Source organism: Dipodomys ordii, unplaced genomic scaffold (assembly GCF_000151885.1).
Source record: "Dipodomys ordii isolate 6190 unplaced genomic scaffold, Dord_2.0 Scaffold41, whole genome shotgun sequence".
NCBI lineage: Eukaryota > Metazoa > Chordata > Mammalia > Rodentia > Heteromyidae > Dipodomys > Dipodomys ordii.
In genome coordinates, this window is record NW_012267257.1 from 7,359,837 (window position 1) to 7,375,850 (window position 16,014).

The 16,014-nt window shown below is 37.0% G+C and overlaps 2 protein-coding genes across 3 annotated transcripts in view; one reads left to right on the plus strand and one right to left on the minus strand.

The window, feature by feature from the left end:
* Sepp1 (selenoprotein P, plasma, 1) lies at window positions 1-10,087 on the plus strand. Of its 2 annotated transcripts, none has more exons than XM_013018586.1 (5): window positions 1-104; window positions 3,204-3,419; window positions 4,084-4,296; window positions 6,435-6,552; window positions 8,674-10,087. In XM_013018586.1, exons 2-5 carry the CDS (start codon window positions 3,217-3,219, stop codon window positions 9,283-9,285), a joined length of 1,146 nt encoding a protein of 381 aa, XP_012874040.1. In that variant the 5' UTR covers window positions 1-104; window positions 3,204-3,216; the 3' UTR covers window positions 9,286-10,087. The 2 variants fall into 2 exon arrangements, with proteins under 2 accessions (XP_012874040.1, XP_012874041.1); XM_013018587.1 differs by lacking the exon at window positions 1-104 and adding an exon at window positions 516-592.
* Window positions 9,506-16,014, minus strand: part of Ccdc152 (coiled-coil domain containing 152) — a 22,160-nt gene continuing 15,651 nt past the window's right edge. Inside the window, exons 6-8 of the mRNA XM_013018588.1 lie at window positions 12,358-12,485; window positions 10,567-10,650; window positions 9,506-10,306 (exon numbers count right to left, since the gene is read on the minus strand). Coding sequence (XP_012874042.1) covers window positions 10,184-10,306; window positions 10,567-10,650; window positions 12,358-12,485 — 335 coding nt within the window. The 3' untranslated portion in view covers window positions 9,506-10,183. The remainder of the gene's footprint in view (window positions 10,307-10,566; window positions 10,651-12,357; window positions 12,486-16,014) is intronic.

A 16,014-nucleotide genomic window follows, 5' to 3' on the forward strand; every position in this document is an offset into this window, starting at 1 on the left:
GGTAAACAACAGGACTATAAATATCAGAGTTTCTTTGCTTGGCTCTCTAGAGCTGGTCCAGAAAAGCAAGGAAGAAAGGAAGCAACTTGCTTGGAAGGGGTTGTGTAAGTAGGAACTTTGTTTAGCAATACTTGATTCTTTTAGAGTTTGGTAAACATTTTTTGAGTCCGGTATGTTTTTCCTTTATAGAACAGACTTTAAAAAGCTGGATAGAAGAAATAAAAAAAGGATAAAACAGGGATAAAAAGTGTCTGGGTGTAGTGGGCAACTGATAGTTTGCTTTCTGTGTCGCTGGGCCCAGGCACAGGTCTTGAGGTACACAAGTAGAATTATATGATCAATTTTAAGTATTTCCCACTGAAATGCAGAGTGTGAACAGAACAGGGAGAAACCATCCTTATGAGTTTAAAAAGCCTAGACTGAAATATACTTGTTCTCCAGTGTTGTTGTTTTAGAATAAAAGTAGGTAGGGGAGCAGAGTTTATCCACAATGCAGACCTGGTCACTCCGAAGGAATTGTAAGGAATCAGCAGCACACTGCAGTCGGGTGGTCTGTGAGGACATGCAGAGTTTGGCTGGTGAAGCAGGAGCGGTAGGTGACTAAGAGGCTTCCAGATGTTGGTCTGAGGGTCAGAGGGGGACGAGGGAGGAATTGTTGCTTATCCTGCTTTGAGTGGGGAACTGAAAATAAATGTAGATCAAGACTGGACATTTAATCTAGATTTTGTAATTTAAAAGTAAAGAGTTTAATGAAATTAACTACTGTCCAATTTTAAGACCAGTCACTAGTAAATCTAATCTTATTTATCCTCAACTTTTTTACATAGCTGACAGCTAAAATCAAAATAAAAATTACTATTTAAAAATGAGTAAGCTAACAAATCTGAGTAGCCTATTGTAACAGGAAAATCAGAAAATATTTTTCCTGATTCTAACAGGAAAATCAGAAAGTATGACTTCTTTGTTCGACTAGCCTTTGCCAATGGCTTGTTCTTTTCATCAGAATCCTACACAAGGGAAATACTCTCCATATACTTGTCATTTAACCATATGGAACTCTCTGCTCTATGACAGAGTATGAACTGCTGTCTTTATATGGGCAGTTTTATGGTCTCTGAATTGGTTCTACTCTTTGGGAAGTGGGGTAGTGGACATTGGACCCAGGGCTTGACCTAAATTTAGTCAGAAAATAGGGAAAATCTAGCCATTTTATTAAGAAAAAACTCCCCACCTTATCCTGATGTTCTTTTTACCATCACAGGACAATAGTTATTACAAGGCAATCTGTCTAAAATCTGCCAATGATCCAGTGGTAGAGAGGTCATGTTTTGGGTGTGACAGGCTAATTTGAATCCATTCTCTCATGTGACTTGCTGCCTGTGTGGTCATAGACTACATGCCAAACTTCTCTGGTAGCCATTCGCTCCTTGGCTGGAGAGGGGTAATGGCTATACAACTTGACATGATACATAATCTATGTATAGTTCTATCAAGGCTGAATAAATTATACCTGTAAGAATAATTGTATTAACAATGCAGATATATGCTGAAGAGACATTCTAGATTGTCCAAACATGCCTCCTCTTTAAAAAATGAGAATAGATGAAATAAATTAGAAAAGCTGAGATGACTTTTATATTCTTTTCCTACCCTCCTTTCTTTTTTTGGGGGGGGAGGGGTCTGGTCGTGGGGCTGAATTATGGGCCTGGGCGCTGTCCCTCAGCTCTTCAGCTCAAGGTGAGCGCTCTACCACTTGAACCACAGCACCACTTCCGGCTTTTTTTCTGCTTATGTGGTGCTGGGGAATTGAACCCAGGGCCTCATGCATGCAAGGCAAGCGCTCTACCACTGAGCCACCTTCCCAGCCTTCTTCTTTTCTTTTATCCTTCCTTCCCCTTCTCCTTTCTTTAGTTTTTATCAATTTAGGTTTTCTTTTTTGTTTTGTTTTGTTTTTGTTTTGGTTATTTGTAGGGCTTGCACTCTGGGGTTGGGTGCTGTCACTGACCTCTTTTGCTCAAGGCTAATGCTCTACTGCTTTGAGCCACAGCATCAGTTCTAGTTTTCTGGTGGTTAATTGGAGATAAGAATCTTACAGACTTTCCTGCCAGGCTGGTTTCTAACCACAATCTTCAGATCCCAGCCTCGTTAGATTCTTGGTTGTTTTTATTTTTTATGCAGTGCCTTACTGTGCAGCGAGGCTGGCCTAGTAGTTGCTCTGCATCCCAGTCTATCCTAGAACTCACCATCCTACTGCTCAGTATTGTAAGTGTTGGGATTATAGGTATGTGCCACCACATCCAGCTAAGTTAAATTTTGATATGTTAAATAAATGGAAAGCTAATCAGGTGTAAAAAACCTTAATCTATATACACTAATGCATTAGAGACTCAATCAATCTGATTTTAGGTTTCTTTTAACCTTTTTTTTTTTTTTTGGTAGCGGTCCTGGGGCCTGAACTCAGGGTCTGGACACTGTCCCTGAGCCATTTTGTGCAAGGCTAGCACTCTACCACGTGAGCCACAGAACCACTTCCGTCTTTTTCACAGTAGTCTATGCGAGATTAGAATTTTAGACTTTCTGCCAGGGCTGGCTTCTAACCATGATCCTCAGATCTCAGCCTTCTGAGTAGCTAGGTTTACAGGTGTGAGCCAATGGCACTTGGCTATTCTTCTAATCTTTTAATCCTGAGTTTATTGTAGATACATTGTTGCTAGCATTTCATCATCCCTCTTCTGCACAATGTTTGTGTTTTTCTTTTTCTTTTTTTTCAGTACTGAAGATTGATTTCAGCACTTTAAAACTTGAGCTCTTCCCCAGTCTGCTTGTGCACTGTTTTTTTTTTTTTTAGTACAGTCTCAGATGAGAGAATAAAAACATACTGACTTCCTAGATATTGAATTTTGTATTAATCTTTCTTCTTAGAGTATGACATTAAAATGAGCCTGAATAATCATAGAATGCTTGCTACAACAGATAATTAGTATTTTGACAGCTTTACTGACTCTAGTAGCTTGCTGATACCTCCTTTAAGGAAAATTTAGTTCAAGGAAGCTCCTTACAAAGGCATACTGAATTCACAAAGTGAAGCCGGAATCTGTGGACTGGGTATTCTTTATAGGAAGTAGAATTCTATCTAGTGGATTTATCATAGTTAGGCCTCTGAAGTCATTTGTGAAAAAGACTATCGGTTTTCTCTTTTACAGGATAACCCCAACAATGTGGAGAGGACTGGGGCTTGCCCTGGCTCTCTGTCTCCTTCCCTATGGAGGAACAGAGAGCCAAGGGCAAAGCTCCATTTGTAAGCAACCTCCAGCCTGGAGCATAAGAGATAAAAATCCAATGCTGGACTCCCACGGTACTGTGACCGTGGTTGCTCTTCTTCAAGCCAGCTGATACCTGTGCATCCTGCAGGCATCCAGGTAAGGGAGTATTACTGTGGCTTTGGGCAAAAGTTATAAAATAAATAACATATGTACATCAAATAAAAATGGAAATCATATAATTGATAAATCACTCTTTTGAGAAAAAGTATTTGCATAAAAGAAATTAGAAAGATAAAGAAGATGCACATCAAAATGTTTACAATGGCATTCCTGAGGTCCGTTTTTCTTCTTTTCTAACTTTCTGGTAAATATGTGTTATTCTTATGGAAATATTCTGAAATGTAGTCCAGCAGATGGAAGTTCTTTCCAAATAAGAAGAGGAGAATGTATCTAGAGAAGATAAACACTAGGCTATCTAGCCAAGGTTTTAGTCATTTAACAAATATGTAAGAAAAATATTTATTGAGTCACTCATGAAGTATTCATTGGATAGAACTCTCTATAAGATGAGTAACATAAATACATACTTTACAGCGTTAAAGGACTAAGTGAGCTAGTGTTTCCACAGCATTTAGCATAGGTTTTTGACTGAGCACAGGCTTTAAATGGTTCTAAAAATGAACGCTTCAGAGTTATCCAAGAACATAACAAATAATGTCAGTGAAAAAAATTAAGTGTCACAGGAAAAACCAGAATGTGGAAGAAGGGAGAATAAACCACTAATCAAAAAGCTGACTGATTTTATTTTTTCCCCTCTTAGATTGGAAGACCTGCGAGTAAAATTGGAGAAAGATGGATATTATAATATTTCTTATGTTGTTGTTAATCACCAAGGAAGCTCTTCTCGATTGAAATACATACATCTTAAAGATAAAGTTTCAGATAATATTACTGTTTTTCAACAAGAAGAAGACCAACCAGATGTCTGGGCTCTCTTAAATGGAGACAAAGATGACTTCTTCATATATGACAGGTATGTGCTTCCATGCCAGATTAAAGATTCCTATTTTGTATCTATTCACTATGCATTGCAATCTTCTTTGTTGTTAAATGCTTTATATCATTTATAATTTCATATACAAATTAATGTATTATATAGAAGTAAAAAATCACTTCTCATTTCTAGAAACACTTTCCACTTTTTGATTCCTATGACCCTGTGCTACACTAGTTTTTTTCTTCTAGTGCTCCTCCTCTTCTTTCTCTGTATAGGTTTGCTCTATTCAGGGTTATTTAGTTTTCCTTCTCATTAGGCTGGATTTCCTGCATAATCCATCTTACTTGTTCATTGACTACAACGTATGTTCTGATGAAACAAAGTTATCCACAGCTCCAACACAATGAGTGAACTACAATACAAACTAGGATGTTTAGTTCATGTATTCACAATATTTTAAATTCAGGTGTTCAAATCTAGACCACTTATCTTTCCCCAAAACTTGTTTCTACTTTAACCTTTGTGTGAATTATATAAAACCATCTTTTTGAGGAAATATGCAGCTCTACACAGGGCATATCATCCTCTTCTGTGTTGGAGAACATCGACGACATGATGTATGGTAGTCTTGCTGCCCTCTCCCTCTCATCCATCTATGCATCGTGGGTCAATCACCAAATTGTATGGATTCCAAATCCTCAGTGCATCTATGCTGTCTTCATAATCACAATCTGAAGTTATTCTCCTACTATCCCTCCTATACATTTTTGCAGCAACTTTCTCACTCGTTTCCTGCCTGCTTTATATTTACTTAAAAAGAATTTAAAAGATAATGTTTTGTTACTGAACACATAGTTCTAAATAGGTCTATTGAAGGTTTGTCTTTTTGAAATGACTTCTTGAAGCTAGACCATGCACTGTCCGTATTACCATTCTATTTGTTAAGTAAAGAAAATTGGCTGTACATTTTCCTCCTATAAACTGGAATCTGGTCAAACTGTACATCACATACAATTCTAATCTAAGAATTGTGCAGATGAATAACATACTTTGTAGGTTATGTGTGATTAGTTCTAATTTATAATGTCACAGTTGCATTTCCGATTGCAAAGTGTGTTAATCACTTAAGTATGATCTGCAGAAATCTTTTGGTTCCATGAAACACATTTCAGTTGAACCTCAAAGCATACACTGTCTTATGAAAACAGTCTTGGTGGAGTCTGCTTTCTCTTGGATCTTCTGAGTTTGGTGAAAGGGAGTTGACCTGAGCTTTATCACTACTTGGTCTTATTCAAATAACTTTTTTATATTGTGGTTCATTTTTTTAGGCCTCTAAACTTCTACCTTAGTCATTTAGTACAATACTTTGACATTCACATAAAGCTGTATACACTGGTAAAAACTGGGCAAGGAGGACATTTGAACCCCTTTCTGAGAATGCTAAATGTCCTCATTTTGTTGCACTGAGGTCTTTGCTATATTAGATATACTTTTTAATAAATGGGTTACTGAGTAAAGTTTGACAGCATACATTTGTAATCTCAGCTCTTGGGAATCTGATGCAGCAGGATCTTAAGTTTGAGGGCAGCCTAGACTACAGACTGAGTTCAAAGTAGAATTACAGTGAGATCCTATCTCACTGGGGAGGGAACAGTTTTGTGGTAGAGAACTTGCCTTGCGTGCAAGGCAAGTATCACATAATAAATGAACAAATGAAGTAAATACTGAGCAAGGGTTGGGATGTTTTTGTTATGCAGTAATCTCTCATTCTGTGGAAACTGGCTGCTGCAGCAGTTATAAAAAATTCATATATGTTTTCAGAACCCAATTTTTAAGTCAATGATTGGACTTTGGTAGAGTATATAGGTCAGTTACAAAATTGTATTTGACTAGTGACAGTGACTACATTGCATAAACATTTTTCAGTGACATCTCTGTAACACTTTGAACTGCAAATATTAGACATTGCTCTCTTGCTATGACCTAAAATGGCCTACAGTCCCTGGTTGTTCATTTGTAGACCCTACTCAAGGAGATATACAGGAGATGTGGAGGGATCTTAGTTCTAAGACTTTTAAACCTGTAATACATATACCCATCTGGTTTGGGTAGAATCATTAAGCAGAAAATATTGTAATAACAATGTTTTGTTGTTCTTTTTATTTTTTATGTAGATGTGGCCGTCTTGTATACCATCTTGGTTTGCCTTATTCCTTCCTAACCTTCCCATATGTAGAAGAAGCCATTAAGATTGCTTACTGTGAAGATAAATGTGGAAACTGCTCACTCCGGGTATTTTTCTGAATTATTTTTACTGGGAGAAAGAGGGAATTTTTAAGAGCTATCTATATAAGTTGGTATTGTATGATCCATTAGATAAGCAGTGTTTTTGTTGGTGAATGGAAAATAAGCGAGCTTTTATAATGATACTTTTTTGTTATGTAATACACATTTAAAAACTTATTTTCAAAATCCACATAGATGCTTTTATGTAAGATTTCAGAAACCAAAATCAATATAGCTTGCATATTTTAATAACCACAAAATAATATTATGAGTACAAATGCTCAAAGGATTTAGTCAACACATAAAACGTTATTATTGCAGTACTGTGAACATGTTGACAGTAATAGCAAAGCTTACCTCCCATGAAACTTGTGAGGGTACTGAGGTCTGATATTATCTAATCGATCAAGGACGTTAGACAACCAGCTTTTTTGTGAAGGCCTTCTCATTCAGCAACGTCAGTTATTGTTTTGACTTGAAAACAGAACATTTCCTACTCATTATTATCATTCCTAATAACTATGAGAATATGCCTTGAGAAGTGTTGTATGTAAATGTTTTTCATGAAAAGACAAAGAATTGATTTTAATTTCTATCAACTAGACTTATTTTTCCTCACACTAAAAAGAAAATAATTCTAAACCATGTTCCCTTTATGGGGTACATTGGCAAGATTCAAACTTAGATTTAAGGATAACTTTGACCTTTATTTATGGACTGTGTTTTCACAAAGTTTTCTCCAGCTCAAAGAAAGGCATCTCAAATAATAACAAATTGCTTAATGGATTTAGTTGATAAATTAAAGTTAATTGTTTTTGCATTTTTATGTTTAAATCTTCAAGACATGCAGACTGAAGTAGCAAAAATAAAGTACAAGCTTCATGTCTGGCCTATACCAATTACTTAGTAGATAGCATCTATATTGACTTCTTATAGAATTATTTTTGTATTTTTGTATTAGTGAAACTGCCCAATAGTTTTAACTATACCTACTTATATTTTTTAAAAGTAGGAACAATTCTCATAATAGGTTAAGAAAACAAACTACCTTTAAGGAAGAATATGCTGGCCTGTGAGGAAGGATAATATGCTATCTACAGCTGATATGTCATCAGCAAGGGCAGGTTATTTGATTTACTAAGAAAAATATGCTACCAACTAAAGTAGAATGCAATGCTGAAACACTACAGTAATAGGATGCACTCTAATTTTAGGAACAATAAAATGTGAAAAAATGCACCACAGAATCAGTGAAATTCAGTAATATTTTGTAAATTTAAATTATTCCTACAGCTGTTTGTGTGACACTTGTTTTTTGTATTGGTTTATAATAAACTATGAAGCTCTCACTTAGAAGTAATTCAGAAATAACCAGAAAATGAACTGATTAGTAGTTGTATGCTAAAAATCCAGTGGAATCTGTGACTTGTCAAAGCCTTCCAAATACTGTCACACTATATTGTGGGTCTTTGATTCTGACATGGATTTTATTTACAAATCAACACTGAAATTTGATATTATGTTGTTAGTGTCTGTGTTTGTGAGTACTACAAAACCAAGACAACGTTCAGTAAATTAAAGAACCACGTAGAATGGAAGATCATGATCAGTGGGGTCAGTTTGCATTCTCACCTGGCAGAATCTTATTAGAAAAATTAGCAAAGCTTTAGACAAGTTGAAAGACATTTTGTAGCATATGTTTAAGTATGAAGAACTACCAATTTTGTTTGTTTGTTTTTGGGTCCGGTCGTGGGGCCTGAACTCTGGGCCTGGGCGCTGTCCCTCAGCTCTTCAGCTCAAGGCTAGCACTCTACCACTTGAGTCACAGCGCCACTTTCGGCTTTTTTCTTTTTGCTTATGTGGTGCTGGGGAATCAAACCCAGGGCCTCATGCATGCAAGGCAAGCGCTCTACCACTGAGCCACCTTCCCAGCCCCGAAGAGCTACCAATTTTGAGCAGTTTACTGGCTTTGTTTTGAGTTATTAGAGGGAAACTATTTTGTGTCAGAATATAAAACTAGTTCTATCCTGATTCATTAGTTGGAATTCTGTATATATCATCTGTACCAATAACTTTCACTGTGTTGTTTATAAGGGTACTGACATGTGATTTACAAATCTATTTCAGAGTCTGGAAGATGAAGAGTTCTGTAAAAATGTGTCCTTAGCTACTGTGGGCAAAACAGCACAAGCTCCAGAGCCACATCACCACCATTCGCATCATCACAAGCATGGGCATCAGACTCTTGGGGGCAGTGAGCAAACAGAGAGTCAGCAACCAGGGGCACCAGATGCTTCTCTGCCTTCCCCTCCTCTAGGCCTCCACCACCCCCACCACCACCATCACCACAAAGGCCAGCATAAGGAACGGGAGGGTCACTTGGATAGCTGAGATTTGCCAGGAAGTGAAGGTTTAAAACTTTCACTTGCACAAAGGAAGCTGTGCCGGAAGGGATGTGTAAACCAATTACTGTGTAAGTTGTCCAAGGATTCAGAGTTAGCTCCCAGTAGCTGTTGTTGCCATTGCCGACATCTGATATTTGAGAAAACAGGGTCTGCGGTCACCTGACAGTGTGCAGAAAACCTTCCATCTTTATGCAGCTGACAGGGACTTTTTGAGGAGGAGAGAGTCATTGAATCTTGTCAGTGACGATCACCTCCAGCTGCCTGACAAGCAAGTCAGCAGCTCAAGCCCACAGTCAGCCCCAAATGAAGCTGAAATAATATGGCAAAAAAATGAAAATGACATTCAAACTAAGTATGCTAAATTAGATGTACTTCTCAGCTCAGTCTAGGCAAAATTTTGATCAGGCAACTAAAAAAATCATGTACAAACATGAAGAAATCTGTTGGATTGGCTTCTAAATTTAATACCACAGAAATTTTATCCCAACCAAATTTTTTATGGGACAACTGAAAAGTGATTGCAGTTTTTGGTTAATATGTCTTTCTTTTTCTTCTTCCAGTATTCTATTTGTATTGATGAGAACAGAAACGTAAACTATAACCTAGGGGTTTCTGTTGGATAGTTAGCAAATCAGAATGGAGGAAGAACAACAAAGACATGTTCTCCATATTTTTCTTTACTTATTTCTCAAAAATATATTATCTTTATCTTTTAAATCTTACCATTTTAGCTGATTAAACCTTCAATGAACTGGATTCTGCTTAAGATCCAAAAATAATTAATACATGAATACTTTGCAGGAAAAGTGTATATGACTACATTTTATAACATCCATTTGTCTTTTTTATATCTATGACTCATAGCTTAAATTTCACTGTCATAAACTCTTTGTATCTTGTTTTCTTGAACACTGTATCTCTCTTCTGAATTTTGAATGCTGTCTTGAAAGATGCAACAAGAAAGAAAAGTATGTTGTCTAGTGAAGGCTTAACAGCATTTCCATAGTTATTGATGGTTTAATAGGGAAACTAAGCCCTGTAAACTTGAACTCCTTATGGTAATACTGTCAAGCAAGAATGTAGCATACGACTGCATGGAGTATGGATTTGTCTAAATAAATTCAATAAAAAGCTTACATCTGTCTTTTTTCATTATCTAGGCAGTGTATTTATACTGAAAAGAGAAGTGAATTTCTTAATTGCTTAAAATACTAACAAATTTACCACGGTGCTCAAAAACGTTTACGCTTAAAGTTAAAATTTTTGCCAGCAGAAAGGCGTTGCTCTAAATCTCGAATGGTATTACGAAGAATAGCAATTTCCTTATTTTTCTCTTCTTGAAGATGCTGAAGCTTCTAAATGAAGCAGAAAAAAATGTTAATACAACTCATAAATAATGAAATTAGGCATAAGGAATGACAAAAATACAAATACAGTTTAAGCTAACATTAAAAAAACCCTTATTTTGAAAGGTTATAACAAATTTTATGTAATTTGAAGGGGACAAATAGCATAAGGATACAAGAAAAATAATTAAATATGTTACTAGATAATTTTAGTGGAAGCAGTAAGGAAATTAATTTCTTAAGATATAATCATGAGAAAACTCACATACCCTTCTGTAGATACTCTGTGGCAAAACAGCAGCATCTGCATATGATTTTGATTTGTTTTGAACTCTGGCTAGTTTGGCATCAAACTGAACAAATTTAAAAAGAAAGTTATTGAGAATGTTCTAGTTCTATAACTGGCAACAATTGTCTCTCTTTTATCTTTTTATATATTTTTTACTGTAAAGATACTGTATAGTCTTCCTTCCCTTCCCTTCCTATCCTTCCCTCCCTCCTTCCCTCCCTCCCTCCCTTCCTCCCCCCCTTCCTTCTTTCTTCTTTCCTTCCTTGCTTGCTTTCTTTCTTTCCTTTCTTTCGTGCTTGCTTGCTTTTTTTTCCTCTCTGCCTTGAATTCAGGGCCTAGCGCTATGCCTGAACTCTTTTGCTCAAGGCTAATGCTCTAGCACTTTGTGCCACAGCTTCACTTCCAGTTTTCTGGTGGTTAACTGGAGGTAAGACTCTCATGGACTTTCTTGTCTGGCTTTGAACTGTGATCCTTAGATCTCAGTCTCTTGAGTAGCATGGGTCACCAGTGCCCAGCAACAATTGTTTCTTATAAGTACAATCAAGGATATCCTTTGACACAGACTTTGTAATTCAAAAAAACCTTTAAGAAACAATTTCTTTTGCCAGTCCTGGGCCTTGAAGTCAGGGCCTGGACGCTGTCCCTGAGCTCTTCAACTCAAGGCAAGTGCTCTACCACTTGAGCCGCAGTGCCACTTCCGGCTTTTTCTGTTTATATGGTGCTGAGGAATTGAACCCAGGGCTTATGAATTTGAGCCAGGCACTCTACCACTGAGCCACTTTCCAAGCCCTCAGGTTTTTTTTTTTTTTGTTGGTCGTGGGGCTTGAACTCTAGGCCTGGGCGCTGTCCCTCAGCTCTATCAGCTCAAGGCAAGTGCTCTACCACTTGAGCCACAGCGCCACTTCCCCATGAAACAATTTTAAAGAAAGAAAAAAGAACATTTAGCTGCATGTTAGAATTACCTGAGGAACAAAGTGCTGGATCCTCTGCTTAGAAGATGCTTTATTTGTAATCCCATAAATTTTTTCTCAAGAAATTTGCTTTATTTGTACTTATAATATATAGTTTCACAGAAATTTATTTATTTATTTACTTTTTTGGCTGTGGGGCTTGAACTTTGGGCCTGGGCGCTGTCCCTCAGCTCTTCAGCTCAAGGCAAGCACTCTCCCACTTGAGCTACGGTGCCACTTCTGGTTTTCTAGTGGTTTATTGGAGATAAGAGTTTCACAGACTTCCCTGCCCGAGCTGGCTTTGACGCGAGATCCTCAGATCTCAGCCTCCTGAGTAGCTAGGATTACAGACATGAGCCACCGGCGCCCGGCTCACAGAAATTTATTAGATATTTGTCATTTTTTAATGCCAAATAGTTGGTTTACTAAAAGCTCCACAATTTCTGCTAGAGAAAGAACAACACTGAAGAGATGAAGACTAGAAATGAACTCCCCAGGCTGGAAAGGTGGTTTGATGAAATTGAAATATATTTGATTATAAAATGCAGGAAATTTCCTGAGTTGTTTGGGGAACTTTCCACAGGGTTCTACCTATATGTCAAGTGCAATGTAACTACTCAAGGCAGTGGAGCCAAAAGCTGTGTGGTGACTGAGCCTTTGCTGAAGAATTTCAGCCCTGGTTGAAGGATGGGTACCCATGCAGCCCTCCCACAGGATCATTTCTAGTCCTGAAATGTGTCTCACTGCAATTCAAAATTATGAAAGCATAGTTTAGACTAATGAAAATGTCCTCAAGTTTGGTTGACTCTTTAAGAACCTACCTCTACATGTAGTTTCATGATTTCATTTTGTTTTTCATTTTCTTGAGCAATTAATTTTGTATTTAACTCTGAAATCTCCATTTGCTTTTTCTCCATTAGTTCCTTGTGTTTTTCTTCATTTAATTCAACTGAATAAAACAAAAAGTCATTGACTGACAATTTCAAGGCCATGCTTTTATATCTTAAGTATTTTAAGAAATTCATAAGAAAGTAAATTTCATTCATAAAATAATTTTGAAAATTGCTTCATATGGTAGCTGGGCATTGGTGGTTCATACCTTCAATGCTAGCTACTGCTCTTTAGGGGCAGGACATATGTTACCCTACAAAAACTCCCAGAAAATGAAGCAAATTGTTTGTATGGCCTTAAAGCTCTAGAGAAAGCAACGACCAAGGCTAGGAGAAATGGAAATGCTCAAACTGTTCTGGCAGAGTACAGAAAAGAATTCAGAGATTACAGAAAACTTTTATGGATAGATGATGTGAAACAGAAAACTCCATCAGAGATAACCTTCTTCAGGAAGACCAAGAAGGAAACCATTAACCAAGGCCAACAGAAATGTGCCCGTAAGAGGCAAGGTAATGTCACCAAAAAGTTCAGTGTTCATTTTCCTCTGCAAGCAAGGGCTGACAATGAAACTAGTCAAAAGCTAAGCTCATTAGTATCCCTGGGATAATACCATTTCTACTACAGAGAAATAGAAGGATGATTAAGGCATACAACCACTAAAAGTTAGGAGGCCACAATTACCAAGCTAATAACTAGCAAAGCAGAGAGAAACCAAAGGGACTCACTCTGTTGAAAGTTTCAGAGATATATAAGTTGCCAGTTTTGCTTAACATCTACTACAAAATAAGAAAAATGAGGAAGAAGGAGATTGAGAGTTTGTGTCTTACCAGTCTGCTTTGAGTTAATAGAGATTTAGAGTTTGTGTCTTACCGGTCTGCTTTGCGTTAATATAATGAAATATTAGGGCAACTAAGTAACTAAAAGATTTATGTACATCATAGTTTCAGAGATTTAAGGTGTAAGATCAGGTTGGTCCCACTGCTTTGGCCTCTGATGAGGGCAGCAAGTGGTGGCACATGTGTAGGAGCAAGCAGTCACATTTTTGTGGTACTGGGGAATGAAGGCCGGGCTTCACACTTGTTAGGCACGTGCCCTATCAACTGAGCCATGTCACTGGTCCTTTTGCTTTTTAGTTTGTTTTTCAGATAGGTTCTTATGCTAACTCTGCTTGGGCTAGCAACAGACCACAGTCGTTCTACATTCACCTGTCAAGTGGCAGTGACCACAAATGCGTACCACCGTGCTCAGATAGTTTTTGAGATTGCATCTCACTAACTTTTTTGTAGGCTGGTCTTGGACTATAATCCTGTCTCTTCTTCCAGAGCAGCTGAGAATACAGGTATGAACTATGTATACCATCATGCCTAGATACTAGCTGTTTGAAAAAGTGAAAGATGACATTGCATTGTGGCTTGAATGTACATTTCCCTACTAATTATATTGAGAATCTTCTTACATGATTTTTATACTTAGTTTTAATAGCATAAACTAGTTGAATAAGTGAAATCTCATTGTTGCATTTCCACACATGGATACAATGTATCCTGGTGAATCTCAACCCTTCAATCACTCATTTTCTCTTTACATGATTATTTTTCAACTGTTTATCTCTTGGGTAATTCAAATGTTTGTTTAAATATTTTGGTCATTTCCTTGTTGAATTGTCTAAATTCTTTTTAGTGACTTATTAGAGTTTAGACACAAATTTGCAAGTGATTTCTCCCAGCACGTGGCTTGTCTTTATTTTCTTAGCAGTGTTATATAGAAGAGAAATTAACAATTTTGAAGGTAAATTTAGAATTTTTTCCCTTTACTGTTTGTACTTTTACTTATTTTCAACAAATTATGTCTAACTCAAGGGCACAATGATAATTTCTTATGTTTTCTTCTAGTAGGTGTGAAGGTGTGCGTGTGTGTGTGTATGCACACGTGCATGTGTGGAGTTTGAACTCAGGGCCTGAGCACTGTTTCTGAGCTCCTTTTGCTCAGGGTTAGTGTTCTACCAATTGAGCCACAGCTCCACTTCTGGCTTCTTAGTGGTTAATTGGAGATAAGAGTCTCATGAACTTTCCTGACTGGCTGACTTTGAACCATAATCCTCAAATCTAGCTTTCTGAGTGGTTTACAGCAGAAGCCATCAGTGCCCGGCTTCTTCTAACAGTTTTACATTTAGATTTACCATTTACTTCAAGTTAATTTTTTCTTTTTCAGTTGTTTGAGACAGAGTTTTGCTATGTAATACAAGGTACTTCAAGTTCATGCTCTTCTGTTTCAGCCTTCCAAGTGCAAGGTTACTGGTATGTGCAAAAATACCTGGTTTCAAGTTAGTTTTTTCACATGATGTGTGTGCATAAAGATGGATTCATTAAGGCAGATTTAAAACAACCATATCAAAGCAATTAACCCTTAACATAAATGTATGAGGTTGCTTTACTGAGGAAAATTTTATTACTGAAATTCTACTTAATATGTTGAGAATATAAATATAAAATTTATTAACTATACTTTCTTTACTAAGCAGTTTTACATTACACACACACACACACACACACACACACACACACACACACACGGCAGCACTGGGGTTTGAACTTGGGCCTGCTTGCTATGTAGATATTCTTACTTCTAAGCCATGTAATATATATGTATAGTGATTGCAGTAGTTGGTTTGATGATCCTCTTGTTTTCTTTTCTTTTTGATATACCTGGATTGACAGATGCATACCATTATGCCTAACTTCTTATGTTAAGATAGTCTTGTGGACTTTTTTGTCCAGGTTGCCCTGGAACTGCAATATTCCAGAGTTCAGTTTCTAACATTTCTAGGAAAACAAGTGTGCATTACCATAACCTACTATCTGTTGAGAAGGAGTCTTGAATGCTTGAGCTGGCTATGAACTTCCACTGTCCTGATCTAAGCCTCTTAAATGTGCCCAGTTCTTCATATTAGATAATATAAGTGTAAACGGTATACAAGAAATTTAGAAATGTATTGCTATCACACAAATATTTAGAAAGATACAGATGAAATATACTAAACTAAAATACATCAAGACAATTGATTTCAAAAAAGACAAAGATTACATTCTCTTTCATATGCATAATCTAGTCCTTATAATAATAACCTAAAAATAATCTAGTCCTTAAAAATGAATGACAGTGCTGGGAACTTGTGGCTCATACCTGTGGTCCTAGCTACTCAAGAGGCTGAAATCTGAAGATTGGGATTCAGAGCCAGTCTTGTAGATAAATCTAACAGACTTAACCCTTCCCCCAATTAACTAGTAAAAAGCAAGAACAGAGACCTGACTCAAGTAATAGAGTCTCAGATGTGAGCACTAGACACACACACACACAAATGGAATGACAGGAATGTAAAACAGGTTTTGTCTGAGGATTGATGTGCCAGTGGGAAGGTAAAAGGAAAGGGTGTAGGGGATGAATATGGTTGAAGTCCACTTTATGCACATATGTGACTAAAACCTGGTGAAATTGTTTCAAGAATAAGGAAAGGATGATATGGGAATATGATAAGAAGGAGTGAACTTTTTTCCCCCAGGTACATGTCTGGATGTCAATTTGTCTGT